Source organism: Aethalodelphis obliquidens, unplaced genomic scaffold (assembly GCF_003676395.1).
Source record: "Aethalodelphis obliquidens isolate GAN/ISIS:26980383/991018 unplaced genomic scaffold, ASM367639v1 scaffold69, whole genome shotgun sequence".
Taxonomy (NCBI): Eukaryota; Metazoa; Chordata; class Mammalia; order Artiodactyla; family Delphinidae; genus Aethalodelphis; species Aethalodelphis obliquidens.
This window is the reverse complement of record NW_020838013.1, coordinates 6,787,648-6,809,259: the sequence shown is the minus strand read 5'-3', so window position 1 is coordinate 6,809,259 and position 21,612 is coordinate 6,787,648. Positions and strand designations below refer to the sequence as shown.

The window sequence follows — 21,612 nt, the reverse complement described above, 5'->3', positions numbered from 1 at the left end:
GTTGCGGAGCACGGGCCCTAGGTGCACAGGCTTCAGTAGTTGTGGCGTGCAAGCTCAGTACTTGTGGCGCACGGGCTTAGCTGCTCCGCGGCACGTGGGACCTTCCCGGACCAGGGCTCAAACCCATGTCCTCTGCATTGGCAGGCGGATTCTTAACCACTGTGCCACCAGGTAAGTCCCCAAATGACTTTTTAATAGAGCAGAGCCCGTCTGTCTACCTTTGCAGCTAGGGACACTCGACACACTCCAGTTGGAAGAATACTTCTACCAGTCAAACCTGTTTGCACGCCACGGGTCATTTTGATTATTTTTAAATATTTTCCATGTTCTACCTGGCCAGTCTCTGCCAGCACCTGCCAGGTCACTGTGAGCCGTCTGATGGTCCTTCCCCCCACGTCCCAGCCCAGCCCCCTGCTCGCTGCTCACAGCGCCCTTCATGGGATGTCGAGGGTCCAGTCCCCACTAGAGGGCAGTCCCTGGGCAGGGCCAGTTCTAGCCATCCTGGTATCTCCAGGGTGGCAGGGTCTTCTCCAGAGTGCCTGATGGTGGTGGTCCCACAAAGATACGTCTGTACACATCTCTGCAACTGGTGAATGTGACTTTATTTGGCAAAGTGATCTTTGTAGATGTAATTAAGGATCTTGAGATGAGATCGCCTTGGATTACCTGGGTGGGCCAATGAGAGGTGTTCTTATAAAGAGACAGAAGATGAGACACTCAGAGGAGAGGCCACGTGAAGACAGAGCAGACTGGAAGGATGCGGCCACGGCCACGGAAGCCAGCAACCACCGAACACTGGAAGAGAGAATGGACCCTCCCCTCGAGCCTCCGCAAGGCCCTGGCCCACCTCCTCTCCCACTGCACCTGCACGCTGGGCGTAGAGCTGCACACAGTGCTGGTCTCAGACAGCAGTACTTGAAAAGGTGCCCCGCTGAGTCCAGGACATGAAACAGCAAAGGCACCGGCTACCCATTCTCACCAAGGGATTAAGCCAAGGAAATGTAAGAAACAAAAGGATCTGCGATATTTAGAAAGGTATTGAGGACGTCCCTGGTGGCACAGCGGTTAAGAATCTGCCTGCCAGTGCAGGGGACATGGGTTCGAGCCCTGGTCCGGGAAGATCCCACATGCCGCGGAGCAACTAAGCCCGTGGGCCACAACTACTGAGCCTGCGCTACAGAGCCTGTGAGTCACGACTACTGAGCCCTCGCGCCACAACTACGGAAGCCCACGCGCCTAGAGCCCGTGCTCCGCAACAAGAGAAGCCACCGCAATGAGAAGCCCGCGCACCGCAACGAAGAGTAGCCCCCACTCGCCGCAACTAGAGAAAGCCCGCACGCAGCAACGAAGATCCGATGCAGCCAAAAATAAAAGTAAACAAACTTATAGAAATGTACCGAATGACACGTGGGTAGTTACAGCAGCAGCTGTGGTAGCACTTGGATATGCACCTACTCATCTATCTGGCAAGAACACAGGAAAGACAGACTCTTCCGGATACCCCGGAAACCCATCTTGGGTGAGGAGAGGACTTAGCTCGTAAAAGGCAAAGAACAAAAACTAAAACCACAGTGACCTCAAAAACGCGTGACATGAAACTTAGAGAGATCCTTAAGGGTAGGATGTGTAGCCTAACAAAGAGTTTCTAATGGTGGGAAGAGTCAAGACCCTCTTTAACATGACCACACCTGGACTGCAGACTGACTTCCCTCCCATCCCCGTGAGGGGCAAAGCCCTGGGCACTGGCTGTGAAGGGAACAGACCTGAGAAGCATGGCTAACGAGTGTTCTAAGAGAAGCAAAACTACAGAAACGTCTCCTTACTGCTTTCTTTGGGTATTTCTCCATCGACACTTGTTTTTAAAGGCCTAAGTGGAATCCATGAAACAAGTTGTCATAAAACACCTGCAGCTTATGAATCAGGCATGACTCCGTTTCCAGAATCTTTCAGATACTCACGGCTCGCTTGGCTTTGTTCAGGCAAAAATGGAGTGTGAGATGGGAAAAGCACTCTGTGGTTTTCAATCTCACGCTTAAGTTAACCCTGAGAACTAGGAAATGCAGAAAATAAGGCCGCTCCTAAGTTAAACTGGAAGACGAGCAAAGCACAGGTTCTAAAGAGGGAAACACCCAATGACCTGACAGCTATGTTCACAGAAACAAGCCGGAATGCATTCATCCACATAAACAACACATGTGCCATTCAGAAAGGGAGCCCGTCAGCCCTGGAGGGACAGTCGGGACAGGAATGAAACCGAGGCCATGGTCAGCAGCGCCCACCCAACAGGGCCCACCCAACAGGGCCCAAGTAGGGTGGTGGCAGTCACCAGGCTTGCTGCGTCCTCAGACCTGATGGCAGAAACACCTTCGTGGTGGTGAGGGCGGGAAACGTCACCTAGTGAGCTAAGGCGTCCGTGCCCTCGTCCTAGTGCCGCCTGCAGTGGCCCTTCGGGAGCAGCCACCTGCACCCACCCTGCCACCCACTAGTGCCCGGCTGTCCCCCTGGGGATCCACTTTCAGCCCTCCAGCTTGGGTGTTCCCACCCCACTGCCACACTGAACCTGGATGTGACTCAGGACTTGGCTTGAGCTATCACAGAGGCCATGAATCTGGAAGGACACAGCCCTGGGACCCTTGTGTGGCCACGTGGGAAGAGCAGGACACCAAGCCTGCCCAGAGGCGGCGGAACTGAGGAACGCGCGCGCGCACCGCCACCAGCACGAGTGCCTCTGCTTCGCCACTTGCTCCAGCTCTGGCCTCACCTCAGCTTGGAACAGATCCCAGCTGCTGCTGCCCCACCGGTGGCTCCTAAAAATGCACCTCCTGCAAGAGCTGCTGTTCCGGCTGCCCTGAGCGTGCCCAGGGCTGTGGCGGCACAGGGGCATCGGACAAGTGTGGCTGCCGTGCCTGATGCGGGGGGAGCCTGATGCCGGGGGGAGAGCCTGCTCCCAGATGTACCCAGAGCTGTGATTACGATTCTGCATTAAAAATCTTTTTTCATACTTCCCTAACTCCCTTGCTACATTCCTGTTTCTATGGAATATGTGAATAAAATTTGCTGACTAAAAAAAAAAAATTAAAAGGCACCCACACCCATACACACGCACGCGAGCACACGCACACCCCCGGGTGTCCTCCTTCGGGTCCAGGTCTGGGTTGCCCTCGGCCGCCCCATCCCTGGACTCCACAGGTGAGCCTACACAGCGCCACGCTGTTGCCGACAATCGGCCCGGTGCCTGTGGCAGCAGAGGCTTCCAGGGCCCGGCTCCCCGTAGGTACTGATGAGAGGGCGCCTCTGGCCTCCAGAACCGAGGGCACGAACACCTGGTCACCCCCTGGAGGACACCTGACCCTACACTCCCATCGTCCAGCCTTTTCAGTCTGTCCGTCCATTCCTACAACAGAATTTCCATATGACGACACTGGCTCCAATCAGTCGGCCTGGAGCGGGAGATGCAACAGCTGCGGTCAGTTCTCAGCAGGAGCACAGCTTACCCTCGTACTCTGTATTGGCAGTGGAAAATTCTGCTTCGGTACTTTATTGAAAGAAAGCAATAAATAATACTGTGATAAAAATAGTTCAAAAGTAGACTGTACATACTTTGTTACATAATCAGGAAGTTCACAAAAGATGAATAGAAAAACAGAACGGTAACAGTGAACTGTACAAGTAAATTAAAGGCAGAGCCCGAAGGTAAAAAGACGCGCCACCTCTGTCCACCGGTACAGCAGCTGCGTAATGAATAATGCGCCATGATCTGAACACGTCTCCTGCTGGCTTTTTAATATGCCATTAAAAAGTAGAAGTTACATTTGCTACTTATGCAATCCAAAATGGCTATATCGTCAAAATCTAAAAATGTACGGCTAGGTCCATTCTTTAAACATGTTTACAGACAAATGTAAAAGGATGATTTACATCAGAAAAATAAGGCCTTCATTAGAGCCGCACTACGTTATTCTCAGCATCTCAGTGCCTTCACCTTCCGCGTGCGCCAGTGTCTCCTCAGCGAGTGCAGTGCTTCGTGATTGGTCCTCTAAGAGTCGGCGCCCTTGACCCGGCTTCCCAGGAGGGGGGCGGGGAAGGGGGCGGGCGCGGCGGGCTGCGGGGGCCCAGGCCCCACCCCCCCACCGGAGTCGCTCTTCCCCCAGCTCGCGGCTTCTGCCAGCCACCCAAGACGAGGTGTCCGGATCCACAGAGGCCAGGCTACGGGAGAGCTCACCACCGGTCCGAAGGGATTTTCAGAGCGTTCTAATGATCCCTTCAGTCCAAATTTGATTAGAAGCTGCTCTTTAACACCCCGTATTTTTAATCTCTTCACGCTACAGAGTAAAGCATTTCTTGCTAGAAAAAGGATAGCTAAGGTCAGTCATTAAAATACAACAACAATTGCTTGAAAGTAAGTTGGCTTCTTTCAAAATGATTGTTGTAGGGCTAGGTTACATTTTGTAAAGGGTAATGCACACTGTGTCATGATTTTACAAACGCGGTAAAATCCTTTGCTCTGTCATGGTTTATCATTAAAAAATTAAACAAGAATAATTACAATAAATGCATAATTTACAAAAGCCCTATATTTGTTCATAGGATTTATACATACAAGCATTACAGTACATTCCTTTGAAAGACTAAAATCAGATATAAGAACATGAATTGATCTGAAAGGATATTTATAGCCTGGATATACATGAAAAAGTAAGTAACTATATAAATGAAGTCATAAGTTTACATAAATATAAGAAACATTAAATTCTAAAATATTTTCTCTATGGTATTCATGAATTTTTCACTAATTAAAAACTCTGTAATAAAATATCTTAGGGTCCATATAACAAGTATTAACAGATTAAAGATTCCGTTGAGCTCAAAATGTAGTCTTCGCTGGATTCAAAATGCTGCATAATCATCTGTAGAAGTAGTGTGGGTAAACTGGAAAATAAAATAAAAGCGAACGAGTCAGTCTCGAGACAGCTTCAAGCGCCCGAGCTCCTACCCCTCCACGACCCGTCCCCAAGCCCTACGTTCTGTGCTTCGGCTGCTTTTAGAACGTAGGTAAGCATCAAGGACCAAGCGGCTCACGGAGAGAATTCCTTGACTGACTTTCTTTTGACACACATCTAAAAGCTACTAATAAGAAAACCAATCATGCATTCCAGCTGAGACGTGACAACAGAACCCTGAGGGCAGCGAGGGGAAGGCTGGGCTCCCGGGCCCACACCCACCCACAGCACCACCTGCAAAGCAAGGGTGGCCCCTCAGCAGCGGCCGACCCCGAGATGCCAGCGCAGTTTCGTTTTAAAGACGGGCCTCTGGACTGAGAGGCACACGGCGGTGCAGCCTCGTGAACCCTGATGCTTTGGGGCTTGTTCCCTTCGAGCATGTGCACGCAAGACACGGTGCTGCAGCACCGCTGACGCGGGAGCGACACCAGCACGCAGGGCAACGCGACGGAGACCCGGGCCGTGCACTGACCACTCCCGGCGGCAGCTAAGCGCCAAGGTCACCTTCCGCTCTCCTGCCGCCCCATCCCCCCGGACGCTCCGGCGCCAGGGCGTGGCCTCCCCGCACCTGCGGGCCGGGGCCAGGGCCGCCCTGTACTCACCGGCGTTGGCTCAGCAGGAGTAAGTCCTGACTGCAGCGGAGTCCAGCCTCTGCGCTCCCGCCACGCTGCCTGGTCCGACAAGCACGGGAGGGAGGAAGCGTGCAAACACAGCGTGCGGTTAGTGGTGGGACGCCACACGGGGGCACAAGGACGGACACGCACTCACATCCACAGCGGCCACCTCCTGAGGGCTCTGGGGGAAACCACCAGAGGGGGAGGGGCGGACGAGCCAGAGAAAGGGAGCCTAAGGGCCACCACGTGAGGGTTCCCTTCACCTCCGCCACCCTGGGGGGCACGGGGAGGGCACACTACAGCAGCAGCCGCAGTCAGATGACAGAGAAACGCCTGCACGGTGGGTGACGACTACTCAGCGTGACCACGTGGTCCCCTCCTTAAACCCTCTAGATTCAGAGAGCGCCTGGACTTCTCTTTCGCTGTATCCGCGAGGACGGTAGTCGGGCAACAGTGACAGCGGCCATGTGACGGGCCCCGCCAAGGGGACTGAAGCCCAGCACCGATGGCCCGGAGGCCCCGCGCTCTGTTGCCCCAGGGGGACCCGCCTGCTCCCTCTCCCCGGGAGCCTTCCGCAGCGGCTTCGACAGAGGGCAGAGGGCAGAGGACGGGGATGTAGGTAACAAAGCGGAAGCCCAGTGTCAGCTTCCACCCGAAAGGATGTCACCACTGACGATTTTTTTCTTGTCAAGAAACAGGCTGCGGGGCCCAATAGGTAAGCCCTCACCCCGCTTTAAACTGAGTAAGAAATTTCCATAACCCCGAGCAGAAATCCGCTGCTCCCAATTCAACATTTTTCGTTTCCCCACAGGTCCACCAGGAACACATTTGACCAATATTTGGCCGCGGTTCCAGAAAGGGCTTAAGACGGCTGGCGCTGCTGATCGGAGCAGATCTTTTTTTTGTTTTTAAAGCCATTGATTTGGACATTTTATTTTACTTTATTTATTTATATTTGGCCACACCACGTGGCACACAGGCTTAGTTCCCGACCAGGGATCGAACCCACGCCCCCTGCACTGGAAGCGTGGCGCCTTAACCACTGGGCCACTGGGGAAGTCCCGCACAGCATCTTTCTAAATCCTTCTGATCCTAAGAACCCCAGGGACCTGCTGCACTTTTTGCCTTCAAAAGCCATGAAAACAACCCATTTTAATAGTTTATGCCTTCCTTATCACACAAGGGTAAAAAGTCATCTCCCATATAATATACTGCCTACACCTCTTTCTAGGAGTATTTTTAATTTATCAAAACTCTAACGTTAACATCACTGTGAGCATTTAACAGCGAAATGCGAGTTATAACGAGGAGAATGGAAATGAAGCAGTGAGGAAAATAAGAAAGCACTCACTTAGACTATCCAATAAATTGAAGGCCAAGCTACGGTTAAAATCTGTAAAAATGGGGCTTCCCTGGTGGCGCAGTGGTTGAGGGTCCGCCTGCCGATGCAGGGGACACGGGTTCGTGCCCCGGTCCGGGAGGATCCCACATGCCGCGCAGCGGCTGCGCCCGTGAGCCGTGGCCGCTGAGCCTGTGTGTCCGGAGCCTGTGCTCCACAACGGGAGAGGCCACAGCAGTGAGAGGCCCGCGTACCGCAAAAAAAAAAAAAAACAACCCAAATCCGTAAACCGCCCTCACTAAAGGGTCCAGCTTAGTTAGCAAAGGCTTCCCTAAATGTACTTTGCGCTGATTTTCATACAGGCAAGTGAGAGCAAAACTTACAAACCTACGCATGGGAAGGGCTGATAACAGGAGCAAGCTGCAAACCCCGTCAGCACACTTCGAAAGCCCCTCGCTCTCCGGCAGCCCGGCCACGGCAGGCGTGGGGACGGCCTGAGTAACAGCAGCGCCGCGGCGGCCCTAAGGGCTCCGCCCTCACGGGACTGAGGACGTGCCAGGCGCTTTCCTGAGCCGCGACCCGCTCTGTGAATCACTTGTGTAACCGGCACGGGCAGCCGGGGAGGAGGGTGCCCCAAGACGACCCTTTCCCAGATGGGAAACTGAGGAGCGGTGCTCAAGGCGCCTCCTAGGCCGCAGGGCCAGACTCAGACCCAGGCCGTCCGTCTTGATTTTGCTGCCGAGTGGGGACACAGCAGCGCTGAGAGCCCACCCTTAACTGGCGGTGCCCTCTGGCAGAGCGGTTGTCAAAGGGAAGAGCAGAGCTGGGCGTGAAATGACTATCGGCCCAGCCATGCTCGGGTGATGACTTCTCTCAACCTCACCTTCTTCCTTCTCCCCGGCCTTCTACAGCGTGCAAGGGACAAATAACAGTGAGGACGGAGGGAGGACAGGAAGGTGGAGGTTATTTCAAATGGACTCAGTCACCGTTCTAGCGCGAAGAGAAGTCGAGGGGGAGCTGGTGGGGTCTGAAAACTACTATGTGCTATTTTATGAAACAGCTTCTGAGCGCTGCCTGCCACACACACATCTTTACGAGCATGGGTGTCGATCTAACGCTCTGAGAATACACACGATTCTTAGTTTTATTAGTTAGAAGAGTATGCTAATATTCAACCAGACAAGAACTTAAGAATTAAGACTCTATTACTGTTAAACTTTTATAAACAGATGTTAGGATTAATTTTAAACATTTACACCTGGGCATGCAACAGTACTCAAGTGCCTTGTCACATACTAAGTAGGCCATTCTAGATCATTATCAACGTTCCAGTCCCAGAGCTGCTCAAGCCGCCTACCAACGGCTGGGGCAGCACTGCATCACCTACCGTCCAGCTGCATCTTCTTTGGCTGCACAGAGGGCGAGGACAGAGAGGACGGGACCCGGAAGTTTGCGGGGAGAGTCTCTGCTGACCCAGCAGCTAAGCCACGAACATCCTTTGGTCTAAATTTTTTTCTCCAAGAAGGTGCTCTCCTAAAGCTTTTATCATCATCCTGATGAATTAAAGGACAGAAAACAAGACGGATTTAAAAATAAAGGACAAAAACATAAAGTTACCAGCCCTTTAAAATGACTGAGCTTGTTACCGCATCTTTATTTCACCCCGTTCGTGACAACCATATGATTAGCTGGGAACTGTGGAGAGTGGCCGGGGGCCCGGTACCACTGATGCTGGGACCCTAACTGAGCATCAACCAGGACTGCCTGGGCCGCCCGGGTGTACGTTCCTCCTGACAATTACCAGGCTTCACTTCTTATCTTGAAGGAATCACCTTCTTGCTATATAATATAACACGTTTTTATTTGTCTTTAAAAACAGTTTTCGAGCTGTGAACAATTCTGTCTCATGCTGGGACAGAGCCAGCAAATGCTGCTTTAGGTGCCCTTCTACTCTCTTTGTGAAACTCAAGTTTCCTTAACGTCCAATGAAGAGAATAACGATAAGTGTGGGAATAAATGAGTCATGGTTTTGTGTAAGGGGAAATTAATATTTTGTACTTTCCAATATACTTATGAAACAGTCCCCCAAAGCACAGGGGCTCTGGATTAGGGTAAGATATCCAGCTGGTCCCCAAAACACAACTTAGACTCCATTCCTAAGCTGAAACCAGTGTTTCACGATATAAAAAAATACCTTTGAGGGGTATCAAAAGTTAAATAGCGAAAATTAAAAAAAAACACAAACCCCTATCTTACTGAAGCCATTCATTTTTTAAAAATTAATTTTATTTATTTATTTTTGGCTATGCTGGGTCTTTGTTGCTGCCCACGGGCTTTCCCTAGTTGCGGTGCGCAGGGGCTACTCTTCGTTGTGGTGCGCGGGCTTCTCACCGAGGGGGCTTCTTTTGTCGTGGAGCACGGGTTCTAGGCGCACGGGCTTCAGTAGTTGTGGCTCGCGGGCTCTAGAGCGCAGGCTCAGTAGTTGTGGCGCACGGGCTTAGCTGCTCCGCGGCATGTGGGACCTTCCCGGACCAGGGCTCGAACCCGTGTCCCCTGCATTGGCAGGCGGATTCTTAACCACTGTGCCACCAGGGAAGTCCAAAGATATTAATTTTTTAATAGCTCATTTGTTAATAATTTTTTAAGAGCAAAGCTTAACTTGTAAAGTAAAATTGTCTCCACATTTAGAAGAAATACGCTGACTACATGGTTCATACAAGTATGATAAGATAATGACTTTTAAAGTTGCATTAATGTAAATTAAGCTGAAAACTTACTTCATCGAACCTTCTGTCGGTCCCCATGACCAAAAGGTTGTTAAACTCTCTTTCCAAGACAGCACGAGCCTGAAATCATAAAACAACACCACCCTACAGCTTTCAACAATCTCACTTGAATATCAGCATTTCTGGACTGCTTTTTAAACCAAGACTTTAAAAACAAAACAAAACAAAGAAACTCAAACTCTGACAGTATTTTAAATCAGGGGTTTAACATGGAGTCCATGGATGGCCTTTTGGGGAGAGGGATCCATGACCTCTTGGAAATTACATACAAAAGTGTGCTCTGTGGGTTGGTGCTGGTGGGAAGATCGGGGTACTGGCAAAAGATATACAATCTTCCGTAGAAGAATAAAAAAATGTCCTCATTCTCAAATGAGCCCACGAGTCAACAAGAATTGCAATTACACATAGAAACAAAATTAATAAAACCTTCATCTGACACACAAAGTATTTCTCTTTCCACGGAAGAACTAAATCTCGATACACGTCACTCTTACCAGAGTACTGACTTGAATGAAAGTTCCCCTTATTATGTTTACTGTAAGACTCTTATGCTTCCAATGGAAAATGAAAAGTCAATAGGCAAAAAATACTGCGGAATGAAGCATTACAGATTTTGAACTATTATATGACGGATTTGGTATGGAATGAGATTACTAGTGGTCTGAGATGTTGTTAAGTTTGGGCTCCATTCAGATAGGCAGCAACATGTCTGCATGGGGAGAACGGACCACACGCTGTGCCCCAGTGAAGGCCCGGCGTCTGGGCTGTACCTGTGTGTTCTGCGTGGGGATCTGTAACAAGAGGGCCAGCGCGTTGAAGTCGAAGGTTTCGTCTAGGGCCAGAAGGGCGCCGTGCACACCGCTCTCTACGAGGTTGTTTGCGTATTCCTTGAGACCAATGGACAGGGTCCAGCGAATCACTCGATCGTTGCTCCAAACGAGCACATCTGCAGATGAATAAAAACACTTTTAAAAGTGGCCTCAGAAAGCTGTGTTCATCACGTACACCCTGCAGGCACGGCGGAAAGATCCCTACCGCGAAACTGACCCTTCAGCTCCTGACAAAAGCTGGGAGACACCGTTAGGCGGGCAGCCAGCCCCTCCTGCACTGAGACGCTGATGGCTTGGCCCTTCCCCACTCCAGTGGAGACTGTCCCATTAGAACTCATTCTTCAAGTGAACCCAAGAGGAACGAAGTTATTACGTACACGTAGTTTCTAGAGAACAGAAAACGAGGATCCGGGGATCAGAAATAAAAGGACGCACAAGGATGTGAACGCCCACCAGGTACGAACACGTTTCAGATACGGACTTGAGAGTCTTCTGATATACTTTCTTCCCGTCCCAAGGAGGAGCTGGCGCCGTATCTGGACACCCTGCTCAATTCAGCATCAACCTCTCGCTTATAACTGTGAAGCCTTTTTTCTTGAAGCCATTTTTGTTGTCTCTCTTTTGTTAAAAAGAGAGAAACTTAAAGATATTCTCCAGCATATTAGAGATTTGGGGGGAAGACTTCATATTAAGCCAAGTCATAAGTGATTAAGTCTGTGCTAGTAGAGAGCTACACATAGCCACAGGTGACAGAGAGCTACACAGAGCCGCAGGTGACAGAGAGCTACACAGAGCCGCAGGTGACAGAGAGCTACACAGAGCCGCAGGTGACAGAGAGCTACACAGAGCCGCAGGTGATAGAGAGCTACACAGAGCCGCAGGTGACAGGGAGCTACACAGAGCCGCAGGTGATCACCGATTACTTTCAAAGGCAGCTCCCATCCACCGTAAGAAGATTTAAACCATTTAAACCATAGAGAAAACAAGTGAAACAGATTCACAGATTTCATTTCCAACGCCCTTTTCTGGATAAAGTATAGAATATATAGATGTTGGCTTCTGCCTTTTCTCATGATTCACATCAACTCGATCACGACTCAACCATCCTTCACACGGGCCGCATCTCCCCAACCGTATTTACCTTTAGTTTGCTTCTTAGTAAAAGCTGGGGATGGAAACAGCACTGACGCTCACAGTGCTGTGGTGAGGATTAAATAAAGTAGCCTTTGAAAGTGCCTGGACTCGTTCCCTAAGTCTTACTATTATTATTACTATTATTAGATTTATTTTCTGAAAATGCTGGGAGGTTTTGCATCGAGCTTAATCACTAGCACCTCATGTGAAAGCACTCTATCATGCCTGATCACTGAGAGGCGCACAGAGTGAGACGCTCCCCCTCGGAGACAAGCATCTGACATCCCCCAGTGGGACAGCCCACGTCCTCCCAGGCCTCCGCACCGCCTTCTAGCTGAAATGCCTCTGCGCTCCTCCCTGGCTAAGCGGCTCCCACTGCACCTTCAAGGCCCGCTCGCCCCAGCCTGGGAGGAGAGCCACGTGCTGCCCTCCTCTGCACTCCTCAAGTCCTCTGACAGACGGCCAGAGCAGCGTTTTTCACACTTAAATCAAATGAGTGAACAGCAGGTCTCGTTCTTTTCGGCTCTGGAATGATCTACAGTGTGTAGCAGCATTTCTGAGTGAAACAGGACACGTGTCATAGTAACAGGAAATCTCTAGAGTCATGGGGAAAATGTTTGCCTTGAGACACTTAACCTACAGACTGAGCACAGGACACAGGCACAAGTGCTCTGGCCACAGAGGAGGATCTTAAAAACACTCCCTCCTCTGTAATGATGCCAGACACGTTTTCTCCACTTAAAGCATTTCCTGATTTTTTTCTTTAGAACAGGAAATCACTGAGGCTGCTAGTACACTGGGAAGCAAGAAACACGATTGTACTAACCTTTCAGTTCATTCTGGCTTTCTTCTCTTTTTCTTTCCAGTTCTTTCCGGTCATAATTTAACCTTCGCAGGCACATAATTCCACACTGGAAACTGTTTCTATTTCCAAGAGAAAAAGAAAAAAAAAGAAAAAATTTAGACCGGGCAACAGTCAAACGTCTCCCAGCCAATTAGCAAGAACTACTTACGGTGACTAACCTGTGAAAACTATCGACCATTTTCAGCTGCCCGCGAAGGTCTTTCTTGGTCAAGTGGTCGAGCATCCGCGCGTCCACGAGGCACTCCATGAAGTAGCTGCGGTACTGCGGGAGGCCCAGGCTGGGCAGCCACTCGTTGCCGATCCACTCGTGGTTCATGTCCCCGTACGCCAGTGTCTGCTTTCAATAATCAGGGACGATCAGCTCAGGAAAAAGCCCATGAAAGCAGCCACAAGGACCGTTTATAGCATCTTTAAACTGGATTTTTAATCTGTTACATATTCTCAAAGGCTGATAAGCTAACGACAACGTGATTGCTTATAATTTCAAAATAACTTGATCTCTTATTTACTACCTTATAAATTTGCTGGCAAAATTTTATACAAAAGGAATTATGCCATTAAAACTCTATGACTCTCTTGTGTGTATAAATTTAACGTATTTAACAACCACGATAAAATCATAACTGACTACACATTACTTTTCTGAAATAGCTTTTATACATAATAATCACGACTCATGAACAAGTTTGAAGGATCCATCTAACTCTACTCATTAACAATATCTCTGGCTGTCTTTAATTGTATTTTTAACACTTTGTTTTCCAAATCTCCTTAACAAAACATCTGTTAATTTCCAAGTCAGTCCAGTGAATTAAAAAATAGTTTTAAAAGAACCGATAAGCAAAGCAGTAACTGACAGGCTGAAAGGAGAAAGAGACAAACGCACAATTAGTCAGAGACCTCAACCCTCCTCTCTCAATTATTCAGTAACTGATTGAACGAGGAAGCCAAAACAGACAACCAACCAACCCCAGTAAGGATAGAGAAGCCTTAAATAACGCTATCAACCAACCTAACATAACTGACATTTTATGTAACACTCCATCCAACGGCACCATACGTTCTTTTCAAGGGGATATGGAACACTCTTCAAGGCAGACGAGTCTCAGCATACTCAAAGTGACTGAAATCATACAAAGTATGTTCTCTGACCTCAACAGAATTAAATTAGGAATCAATGAAGCAGAAAGAAGAAAACAAAGGAGCAGAAATCAATGAAATGGAAACCAAAAAAACAGAAAATAAAACAATGAAACTAAAATCAATTTCTTCATAGATATCAATAAAATTGACTAACCAGAGTGATCAAGAAAAAAGAGAAGACATAAACCACCAATGTCAAGAATGAAAGAGGGGACATCAGTACAGATCCTATAGACATTGAAAGGATAGCAACAAGGGTAAACTGTGAACAACTTTAAGCAACTTACATAAAGTAGTCTAATTTCTAGAAAGACACAATTTATGAAAGCCACTCAGTAAGAAACAGATAACCTGAATCTATTAAAACTCAAATTTGTAGTTACAAACCTTCCTACCCACCCATACATGCACACACATAAAATCTCTACCCTAAATGGCTTCACTAGTGAATCCGATCAAGCATTTATGAAAAAAATACCAATTCCACACAAACTATTCCAAAATAGTGAAGGAAAAAACCGCCTAACTCATTCTACGAGGCCGGAATCATCTTGATACCTAAACCAGAGAAACATATAATAAGAAAACTGCAAACCAATATCCCTCAGAGACACAGATGCAGAATTCCTTAACGAAGTATCAGGAGATCAATAATCAATTAAACGAACAGGATATCGTGACAAGTAGGGCTTATCCCAAGAACGTAAGGTTGGGTCAATGTTTGAAAAACCAATGAAATTCACTGTATCGATGAACTGAAAAGAAAAACCATAATATCATCTCGAAAGACAAAGAAAAGGCAGCTGACGATATTCATCATGTATATACGGAAACCTCAGCAATCTAGGAATGGAAGAAAACTGCCTCAACCTCACATACAGAGCATTTACAAAAAACGGAGAGCTGACAACACGCAATGCATTCTCCCTAAGGTCAGGAACAAAGCAAGGATGTCTGCTCTCGCAACTTTTATTCAACACTGTATTGGAACTCCTAGTCACTGTAATAAGACAAGAAAAATGAAACCAAAATCATATGAACTGGAAAAGCAATAAAACGGTATTTGCAGATGACCTGGTTATTAATGTGGAAAATGAATCCGCAAAACAGTTACAAGAATAAAAATGAGTTTATTAGCAAAGTTGCAGGATACAAGGTCAACATATAAAAATGCACAATACTTGTAAATACTAGAAATAAACTGGAAATTGAAATTTTTAAAAATACCACTTATTATAACATCATCAAAACCCATGAAATCCTCAGGGATAAATCTAACAGAATATGTGCAAGGTCTGCACAATGAAAAATAAACACATCATATGTATATACACACACACCAAAGACAGGTACTTGATGTTCTGCAGTCCAAGAAGACTAAGGTATATTCAGAGGAATTCTGTACATTATGCAATCCTTGGAAATAGTATCTCTCGACTACCACCATGGTCTGTCTCAAAAATATGGCCTCTAATCTATTTTCTTTTTTCTTTTTTTTTTTTTTTGCTGGGCCTCTCATTGTTGTGGCCTCTCACGTCGTGGAGCACAGGCTCCGGACGCGCAGGCTCAGCGGCCATGGCTCACGGGCCCAGCTGCTCCGCGGCATGTGGGATCTTCCCGGACCGGGGCACGAATCCGTGTCCCCTGCATCGGCAGGCGGACTCTCTACCACTGTGCCACCAGGGAAGCCCTCTAATCTATTATTAATACCAACAAAGCTGGAAGGAATGATTCAGACTCCAGCAAGAACACTCAAATTCTAATAGGAAAAAAAAATGTTTCTAATAGAAAAAAAAAATTCTATAAATGGTCATGAGTGGAGATAAACATCAAACACTTTTGGGACATCATCACAATATCACGTTTCTTCACTCTTTCAAACCCAACTCTCATCTCAAGCCTGACACTTACAGCATGAATATCTCTCATAGCCTGACACTTGCAGCGTGAATATCTCTCATAGCCTGACACTTACAGCGTGAATATCTCTCATAGCCTGACACCTACAGCGTGAATATCTCTCATAGCCTGACACCTACAGCGTGAATATCTCTCATAGCCTGACACCTACAGCRTGAGTATCTCTCATAGCCTGACACCTACAGCATGAGTATCTCTCATAGCCTGACACCTACAGCATGAATATCTCTCATAGCCTGACACTTGCAGCATGAATATCTCTCATAGCCTGACACTTACAGTGTGAATACCTGGTATTATTTCCTTGCTTGTGGATTATGTGTTCTTAAAGAGAAACAAGATGCAAAGACATTTCTAAACAGAGAATTCCACGGAAGCAGAAGCTTCTGTATCTTTGTTTACTCCTTAGGTACTCTAGTCACACCTAAATGGTCGATCATATAGGTTTCTGGGAAAATCAGGCTCAATCCAAGGGAGACCCACACCTCCTAGGCTGTCATCACAGCCTCTGAAAGAAAGCACACAATGGGGCTCTCTCATGGTCAGAGAACATCTGGGATACAAGAGACTCTACAGGGTCTATCTTTCCATCACTGAAATGATCACAAATACAAATCAGTTTTCTGAACTCTGTACAAGGTGAGAGTGATGGCACGGATGCGGCTGTCCTGCTCGATCCTGTACCACCAGTGGGCAGTGTAGTCTCGCGCGGACAGCTGGGTGATGCTACTTGCTAAAGGAAGGCATCCAAGGCTTTGACAACACCTTGATGTCTTCTTCCCCTGAGTGCCCAAGGGAATCTCAAACTTCCCCTTGGGTTAGGAGCTGGTCACTGTGCTAATACCACAGGGAATACGCACTGTACGCCATCTGCCCCTGGCAGCTTCACGGACACCAGGAAGCCTCTTTGCTTTCCTCTCCTCTAGGAGAGGGGTGGAGTGAAAACGGTCCTTGCTTACGCTGAGGACTCAACGTTGGCAATTCTGGTGTCATCGGCAGGGCTCATCCTTGTTTCTACTTCCGTTGCGAAAAGCAAACGTCCAGCTTATTTAATTTACACTTCGTGCCCCACGACGCAGGGAATTTTATATTCAAGTGCTCACCAAGTGCTGCTTCTTAGTGTAAAATATACTGATGTTTAAGTAATTATGAAATGCACTCTTTCAAATTCACTGATACTCATTAGTGACCAGGTTAAAAAATTAATGAGGATGTTTACCTGGAGTAGTGGCACAGAATACCTAAATGGTGGTGGGGGGGAGCTCACAGCATCATATTATAGCGTTTCCTCTTCTGTTAAAAAGTGATATAATTGGCTTTATTTCAGGAGTACAAATAGAGGGAAGCAGGTGTTTCAACCAACAACCTGTGATCAGGAAAATTCTGATTTAAAATTCCTTTGACTTTTCGGTTAAACAGTTATCCTCTCAAGGTCCATGAACAGGTGCCACTAGTGAGCGCCTCAGGGAAACTCCAGCCGCAGCCGGCAGGCTTCGACTTGTCGTGAGTCACAGGGCAATGTCGTGGGATCACACGTGGGGAAATCACTGTTTTTAATCAACGGGTCTCAAAGTAAAGCTGCAAAACAGCTGTGACAGGGCTTTTCTCGAGCTGAACTGGGGACCTAACAATTCCACACGCAGGGTAAGCAAGAATGGGCTCAATTTCTGAGAATCCCACCAGTAAGAAAGCCTTTGGAACAACACTGTATTAGGACACAATGTAGCAAATGCCGACAGAGGTAGAGGCTCTACAGCAACCCTTGTGTTGGAAATTTATTAGAACACGATTTCCTCCTCAGTAGGTCTTGTAACTAACTCTACCCCCACCAGGGACTGAAATACATCATCTCAGGAGCTGCCAAAGCCAACAGGGCTTTGTAGGAAGGACCACGTGTCAAACAAAGTAATTTACCTGAGTGAGAACTAACTACCAGGGCACCACACGAGACATGTTCAAAGTTGTCCATGAGACGCACTCGTTAATCCCGTGCTTTCTTTGGCTAATGCTTTCAAACCATTAACAATATTCTATGTCAAGAAGTTAAAAACGTCAAGAAAAGTAAATTACAAGTTTTCATACTCCAATTCTTTTTGTTGCTGTACATATAGTGAAGAATACGTTATAGAAAGTCTCCAACCTGAGCCCAGCTTCCCTCCTCATCTTCCTGATGTTACGTGGTCAGGGATGCAAAAGAACATAACTATTAGTGTTGGCGAGCTTAGCAATGCAAGCAAAGTAACTTTGCAGGGGAGGTGCAGCTTAACGGGGTGAAAAGGGTCAGAGAATCAAAGCATCATGCAAAACTCATGCAAAACCAACAATTCCCACGTCTCATGCGAGGAGCGGACTTCCCACGGCAAGCACACCCGGAAGAGGAGAAAACTAGGGCCAGAGGGCTGAACTGAGGGCTCCCCTAAAGAAGACAGCAATTAAGTCTATTCTACGTGGAGCGAGTCTACCAACTCTAAGTTCCTGAAAAGAATATAAAATAGGATGAAATATGGATTGTGTTTCACACGTTTAACTATTACCTAAAGGAAATACTTGTCCAGAACAATCGAATGTAAGACGACATTTCTGTTTTCCACAGAAAGGCCAAGAACGGCGCCAACCTGAGGTGGGGCTGCCCGGGGAGGGGTGGGGGTGGGGGGTGAGCACGGGGCGGGACTGACCGTCTGGGGCGTGGCCGTGAGCGTCTCCATCTCCTCGTGTGTTAACCAGACATTTCCTGTGGTCTAGGGGCACCCCGTGACCGGCCACATCCAGGGCAAGGGCAGCGGTGACAGAGGGGAAAGGCGGCAGACACGTCAGCCAGGTCAGCCAGGGCACGGGAGGGGAGCGGGTGGGGCAGAGGCCGTCCCCACCCACCTCCCCGTCTGAGATGCCCACAGTGAGACACGGGCGGGCGCTCGGCCCTTCTCCTGGCAGGACCCCGCCTTCTTAAGGAGGACAGCCTAGAGCTTCTTCCTGTGCCACGCTGACACCTGAGATACGTGGGATCTAAAGAGCTGTTAAGCCATTGTACTTAAGACGGTCTCACCCAGTCAAAGCACAACAAAGAACAGGACAGAAGTCCGGCTTTGGGCTCTGGGGAGACGCTTCTGAGCAGGCGCCCGCCGGGGACCGGGGCCTCTGTCAGAGGCGGGGCGCGGAGCCGCCAGCGTCCCAGTGACGGCACCGCCGGGCGTCCCCGCAGCCCCAGACGGCCGAGCCCCCGTGGGCGGTGCCCCCGCCTAATGGTGGGCAGGTTCCTCACGGGAGGCCTGTTCGTCTTCACCGTCCATTAAACGCAACTCATAAGACGCTCCCTTTACCGAGATACTTGATAAAAACTGCGGGAAACCCCCCAGCACCTTCATTTCTGAAAAGGCGACTCTGGTGAAACACCTGGGCACAGAGCAGATCAGATACACTGAGATCACGCACACCTGTGCAAGAGGTGAGGACACGGGCTACTGTCATCACCACGACGTTCCCACTGAAAAACAACGGCAGACAAGCGAACAGAAAAGCTTTCACGCTTTTTGTGTAAAGTAACCGTGAGCCCTGAATCAGGCGTTGACCTGCTACTCAGAGGAAGTACGTCTGTGAGGCTTAGTTTCTGCACTGGTTTTTCTCTCCGGAGTAGACAGACTGAAAGCAGAGTGGGAACTGAGCCGGTGTACAGAGTCTGCCCTTGAGAAATGAAGGGCTGGCCCGCCCTGATCTCCCAATTATCATTCACGTTTTCACTACGTTAGTTTTTCACTTTTTCAACTAGGAGGACCCTCTTAAAGGACTTCCAAGGTCTTCCCACGTGGAGCAAAACTGGATGAGCACCAACACTACTTGGAGTACACTTGCAGATTTACGGACTCTTAAAATCCCAGGGTCTACAGCTCCCGAAACGGAGAGCGCCAACAGGCCGAACAGTCAAAGGAGGGGACCATGCTTACAATGCAGCCTGGGGTCTAAGCTTTTTCTCCTTCACTTTCTTTAAATTCGTATTTAAATTTGTGATGGTTACTTTTTTACGTTTTCAAAGACTCCCATTTCTATATCACAATGCCACTGTAGCCAAGCTGTTATAAAAGTATGTAATGACCTATCTTTTAACAGCCCAATTGCCGCAAATTAAAAGTTGTCATGTCTTTGAATGCTAAACCTTTAAACTGGAACACTAGATGTGTTTCTAAAGAACTGCGGAAGCAACACGCATAGGGGATGAACTCTTTTTACGGAAACGTACCGTTCTTGACGTAGGAGGGGCTGACGGACTTGTCAGGGACATGATCTCCTGAATCGCCAGCCTCAGCTTCAGCCGGTGCAGAGGGTTGCTGATGCCGATCTCGCGCTGGATCTCCGTGTCCGACAGGGCGGACATGATGGCCCCGCTCTTCACGTTGGCTCGGCAAGCAGCCACGTACCAGGCCGGCATCCCGACCCAGAGCTGGAGACGGGAGACACGGGGGCCAGAAGGTTATGCGTGGCGTACGGACGGGCTCGCACACTCGGCCAGGATTCGGAGAGGGGCATACGCACCTCCAGCCAGACGACAACAGTTGGCCCGTCCCACTGTGCAAAGGGTAAGCCTTGTCTCCGGGCTTCTTCGAGCAATTCGTGCCTACAGGTGACAGACGTTCAGACCTTCAGGAGCCACACTACACACAGGCAAAGCGTCCTCTATAAACCCCCCGAGTGTGGTGCCACACATCTCATCGCTGTCCTTCAACCTTCTAAACCGTCCACTGAAGGGTAGTTTGGAACACACCACACTGAACGCCTGAGTAATGAGATGCTGAAAGACCCTCGAGGATTCTCTACAGAAGCGTCTCCTTCCAGGATTAAAGAATTACTACCAACTTTAAAAGACCCAGCAGAGTCTTCATATCCAAGGTAGGATATTCAACACAAAACATAATCACTCATCCCTTTCTAAACAAGGAGGACAAATCCGTAGGAAGAGGAAACCATACCTAGGTCTGAACAGAGGAGTCTGCCTCAGAGAGCTTCAGAAATGCTCAACATTTCACAACAAAAAACACAGAGAACAACGCAGACCTTTAACACTAACGACGCTCTAATACAGCGAGCAAGGAAAGGGCTGGATTTTGACTGTTTCTATTCTGCACTGCTATTTAGCTAAGTAGGTATTTGCTAAATTAAGATATTGGGTCATCTTTTTTGGGGGGGGGTTATTTATTTTTTTTGGCTGTGCTGCGCGGTTTGTGGGATCCCAGTTCTCCGATCAAGGATCAAACCTGGGCCCCCTGCAGTGGAAGGGCAGAGTCCTAACCACTGGACCACCACCAGGGAATTCCCGGGTCATCTCTGGTTTAACCCACAAGCTTCACATCCAGAAAATTTAAATGCCAACAACCTCTACCAGTGCACACAAGGCAGGCCGTGAGCCTACGATACTGTCGGCGATGCCAACTAGCCCAGGGCAGGAGGCAGCGAGGAGTCCTGGGATCCTTATGGCAGGGCTCCCCAGGCCCCGGGATGTGGACCGGTGGCAGTCCGTGGCCTGTGAGGAACCGGCCGCGCGGCAGGAGGTGAGCGGCGGGGAAGCAGGCAAAGCTGCATCTGCTGCTCTCCGTTGCTCGCACTGCTGCCTGAACTGTCCCCCTGCCTGGCCCCCCCACTCTGCGGAAAAACTGTCTTCCACGAAACCGGTCCCTGGTGCCAAAAAGGTTGGGGACCGCTGCTTTATGGGGTCAGAGATGTTCTATGTGCCTGACTTTAAAATGCCCAAACCATAATGTTAACATCTTTTAAAATGATTTTGTCTACGGATAACATACTTATGTAAGAGGTAACACAAGAAGCTTTATGAACCTTATTGTACTTCTCTGCGTTACGTACTTACAAAACTTTCTGAAAGTCACTAATTAGCTTAAAAATGAAAAGTCTAGGAGAGAAGGTGGGACTGGAGTGGAAAGGACAGGTCCATTTACCTGACTGGACATCCCTGAGTCACTGCGAAATTCCTAGGTCGT

At 48.5% G+C, this 21,612-nt stretch overlaps 1 protein-coding gene across 9 annotated transcripts in view; it reads right to left on the bottom strand.

Annotated features, from left to right (window-relative positions):
* Nucleotides 1–3,508: 3,508 nt before the first annotated feature.
* PPFIA1 (PPFI scaffold protein A1) overlaps nt 3,509–21,612 on the bottom strand; it is a 121,728-nt gene continuing 103,624 nt past the window's right edge. For 6 of the 9 annotated variants that reach the window (XM_027090412.1, XM_027090410.1, XM_027090408.1 and 3 more), the window contains 9 exons: nt 20,156–20,237; nt 19,863–20,063; nt 12,727–12,905; nt 12,530–12,627; nt 10,510–10,685; nt 9,731–9,799; nt 8,341–8,506; nt 5,603–5,671; nt 3,509–4,929 (listed from right to left, as the gene is read on the bottom strand). In XM_027090412.1, the coding sequence (XP_026946213.1) occupies nt 5,613–5,671; nt 8,341–8,506; nt 9,731–9,799; nt 10,510–10,685; nt 12,530–12,627; nt 12,727–12,905; nt 19,863–20,063; nt 20,156–20,237 (1,030 nt within the window). In that variant the 3' untranslated portion in view covers nt 3,509–4,929; nt 5,603–5,612. The remainder of the gene's footprint in view (nt 4,930–5,602; nt 5,672–8,340; nt 8,507–9,730; nt 9,800–10,509; nt 10,686–12,529; nt 12,628–12,726; nt 12,906–19,862; nt 20,064–20,155; nt 20,238–21,612) is intronic. The other 3 variants (XM_027090413.1, XM_027090414.1, XM_027090415.1) reach the window with 3 other exon arrangements.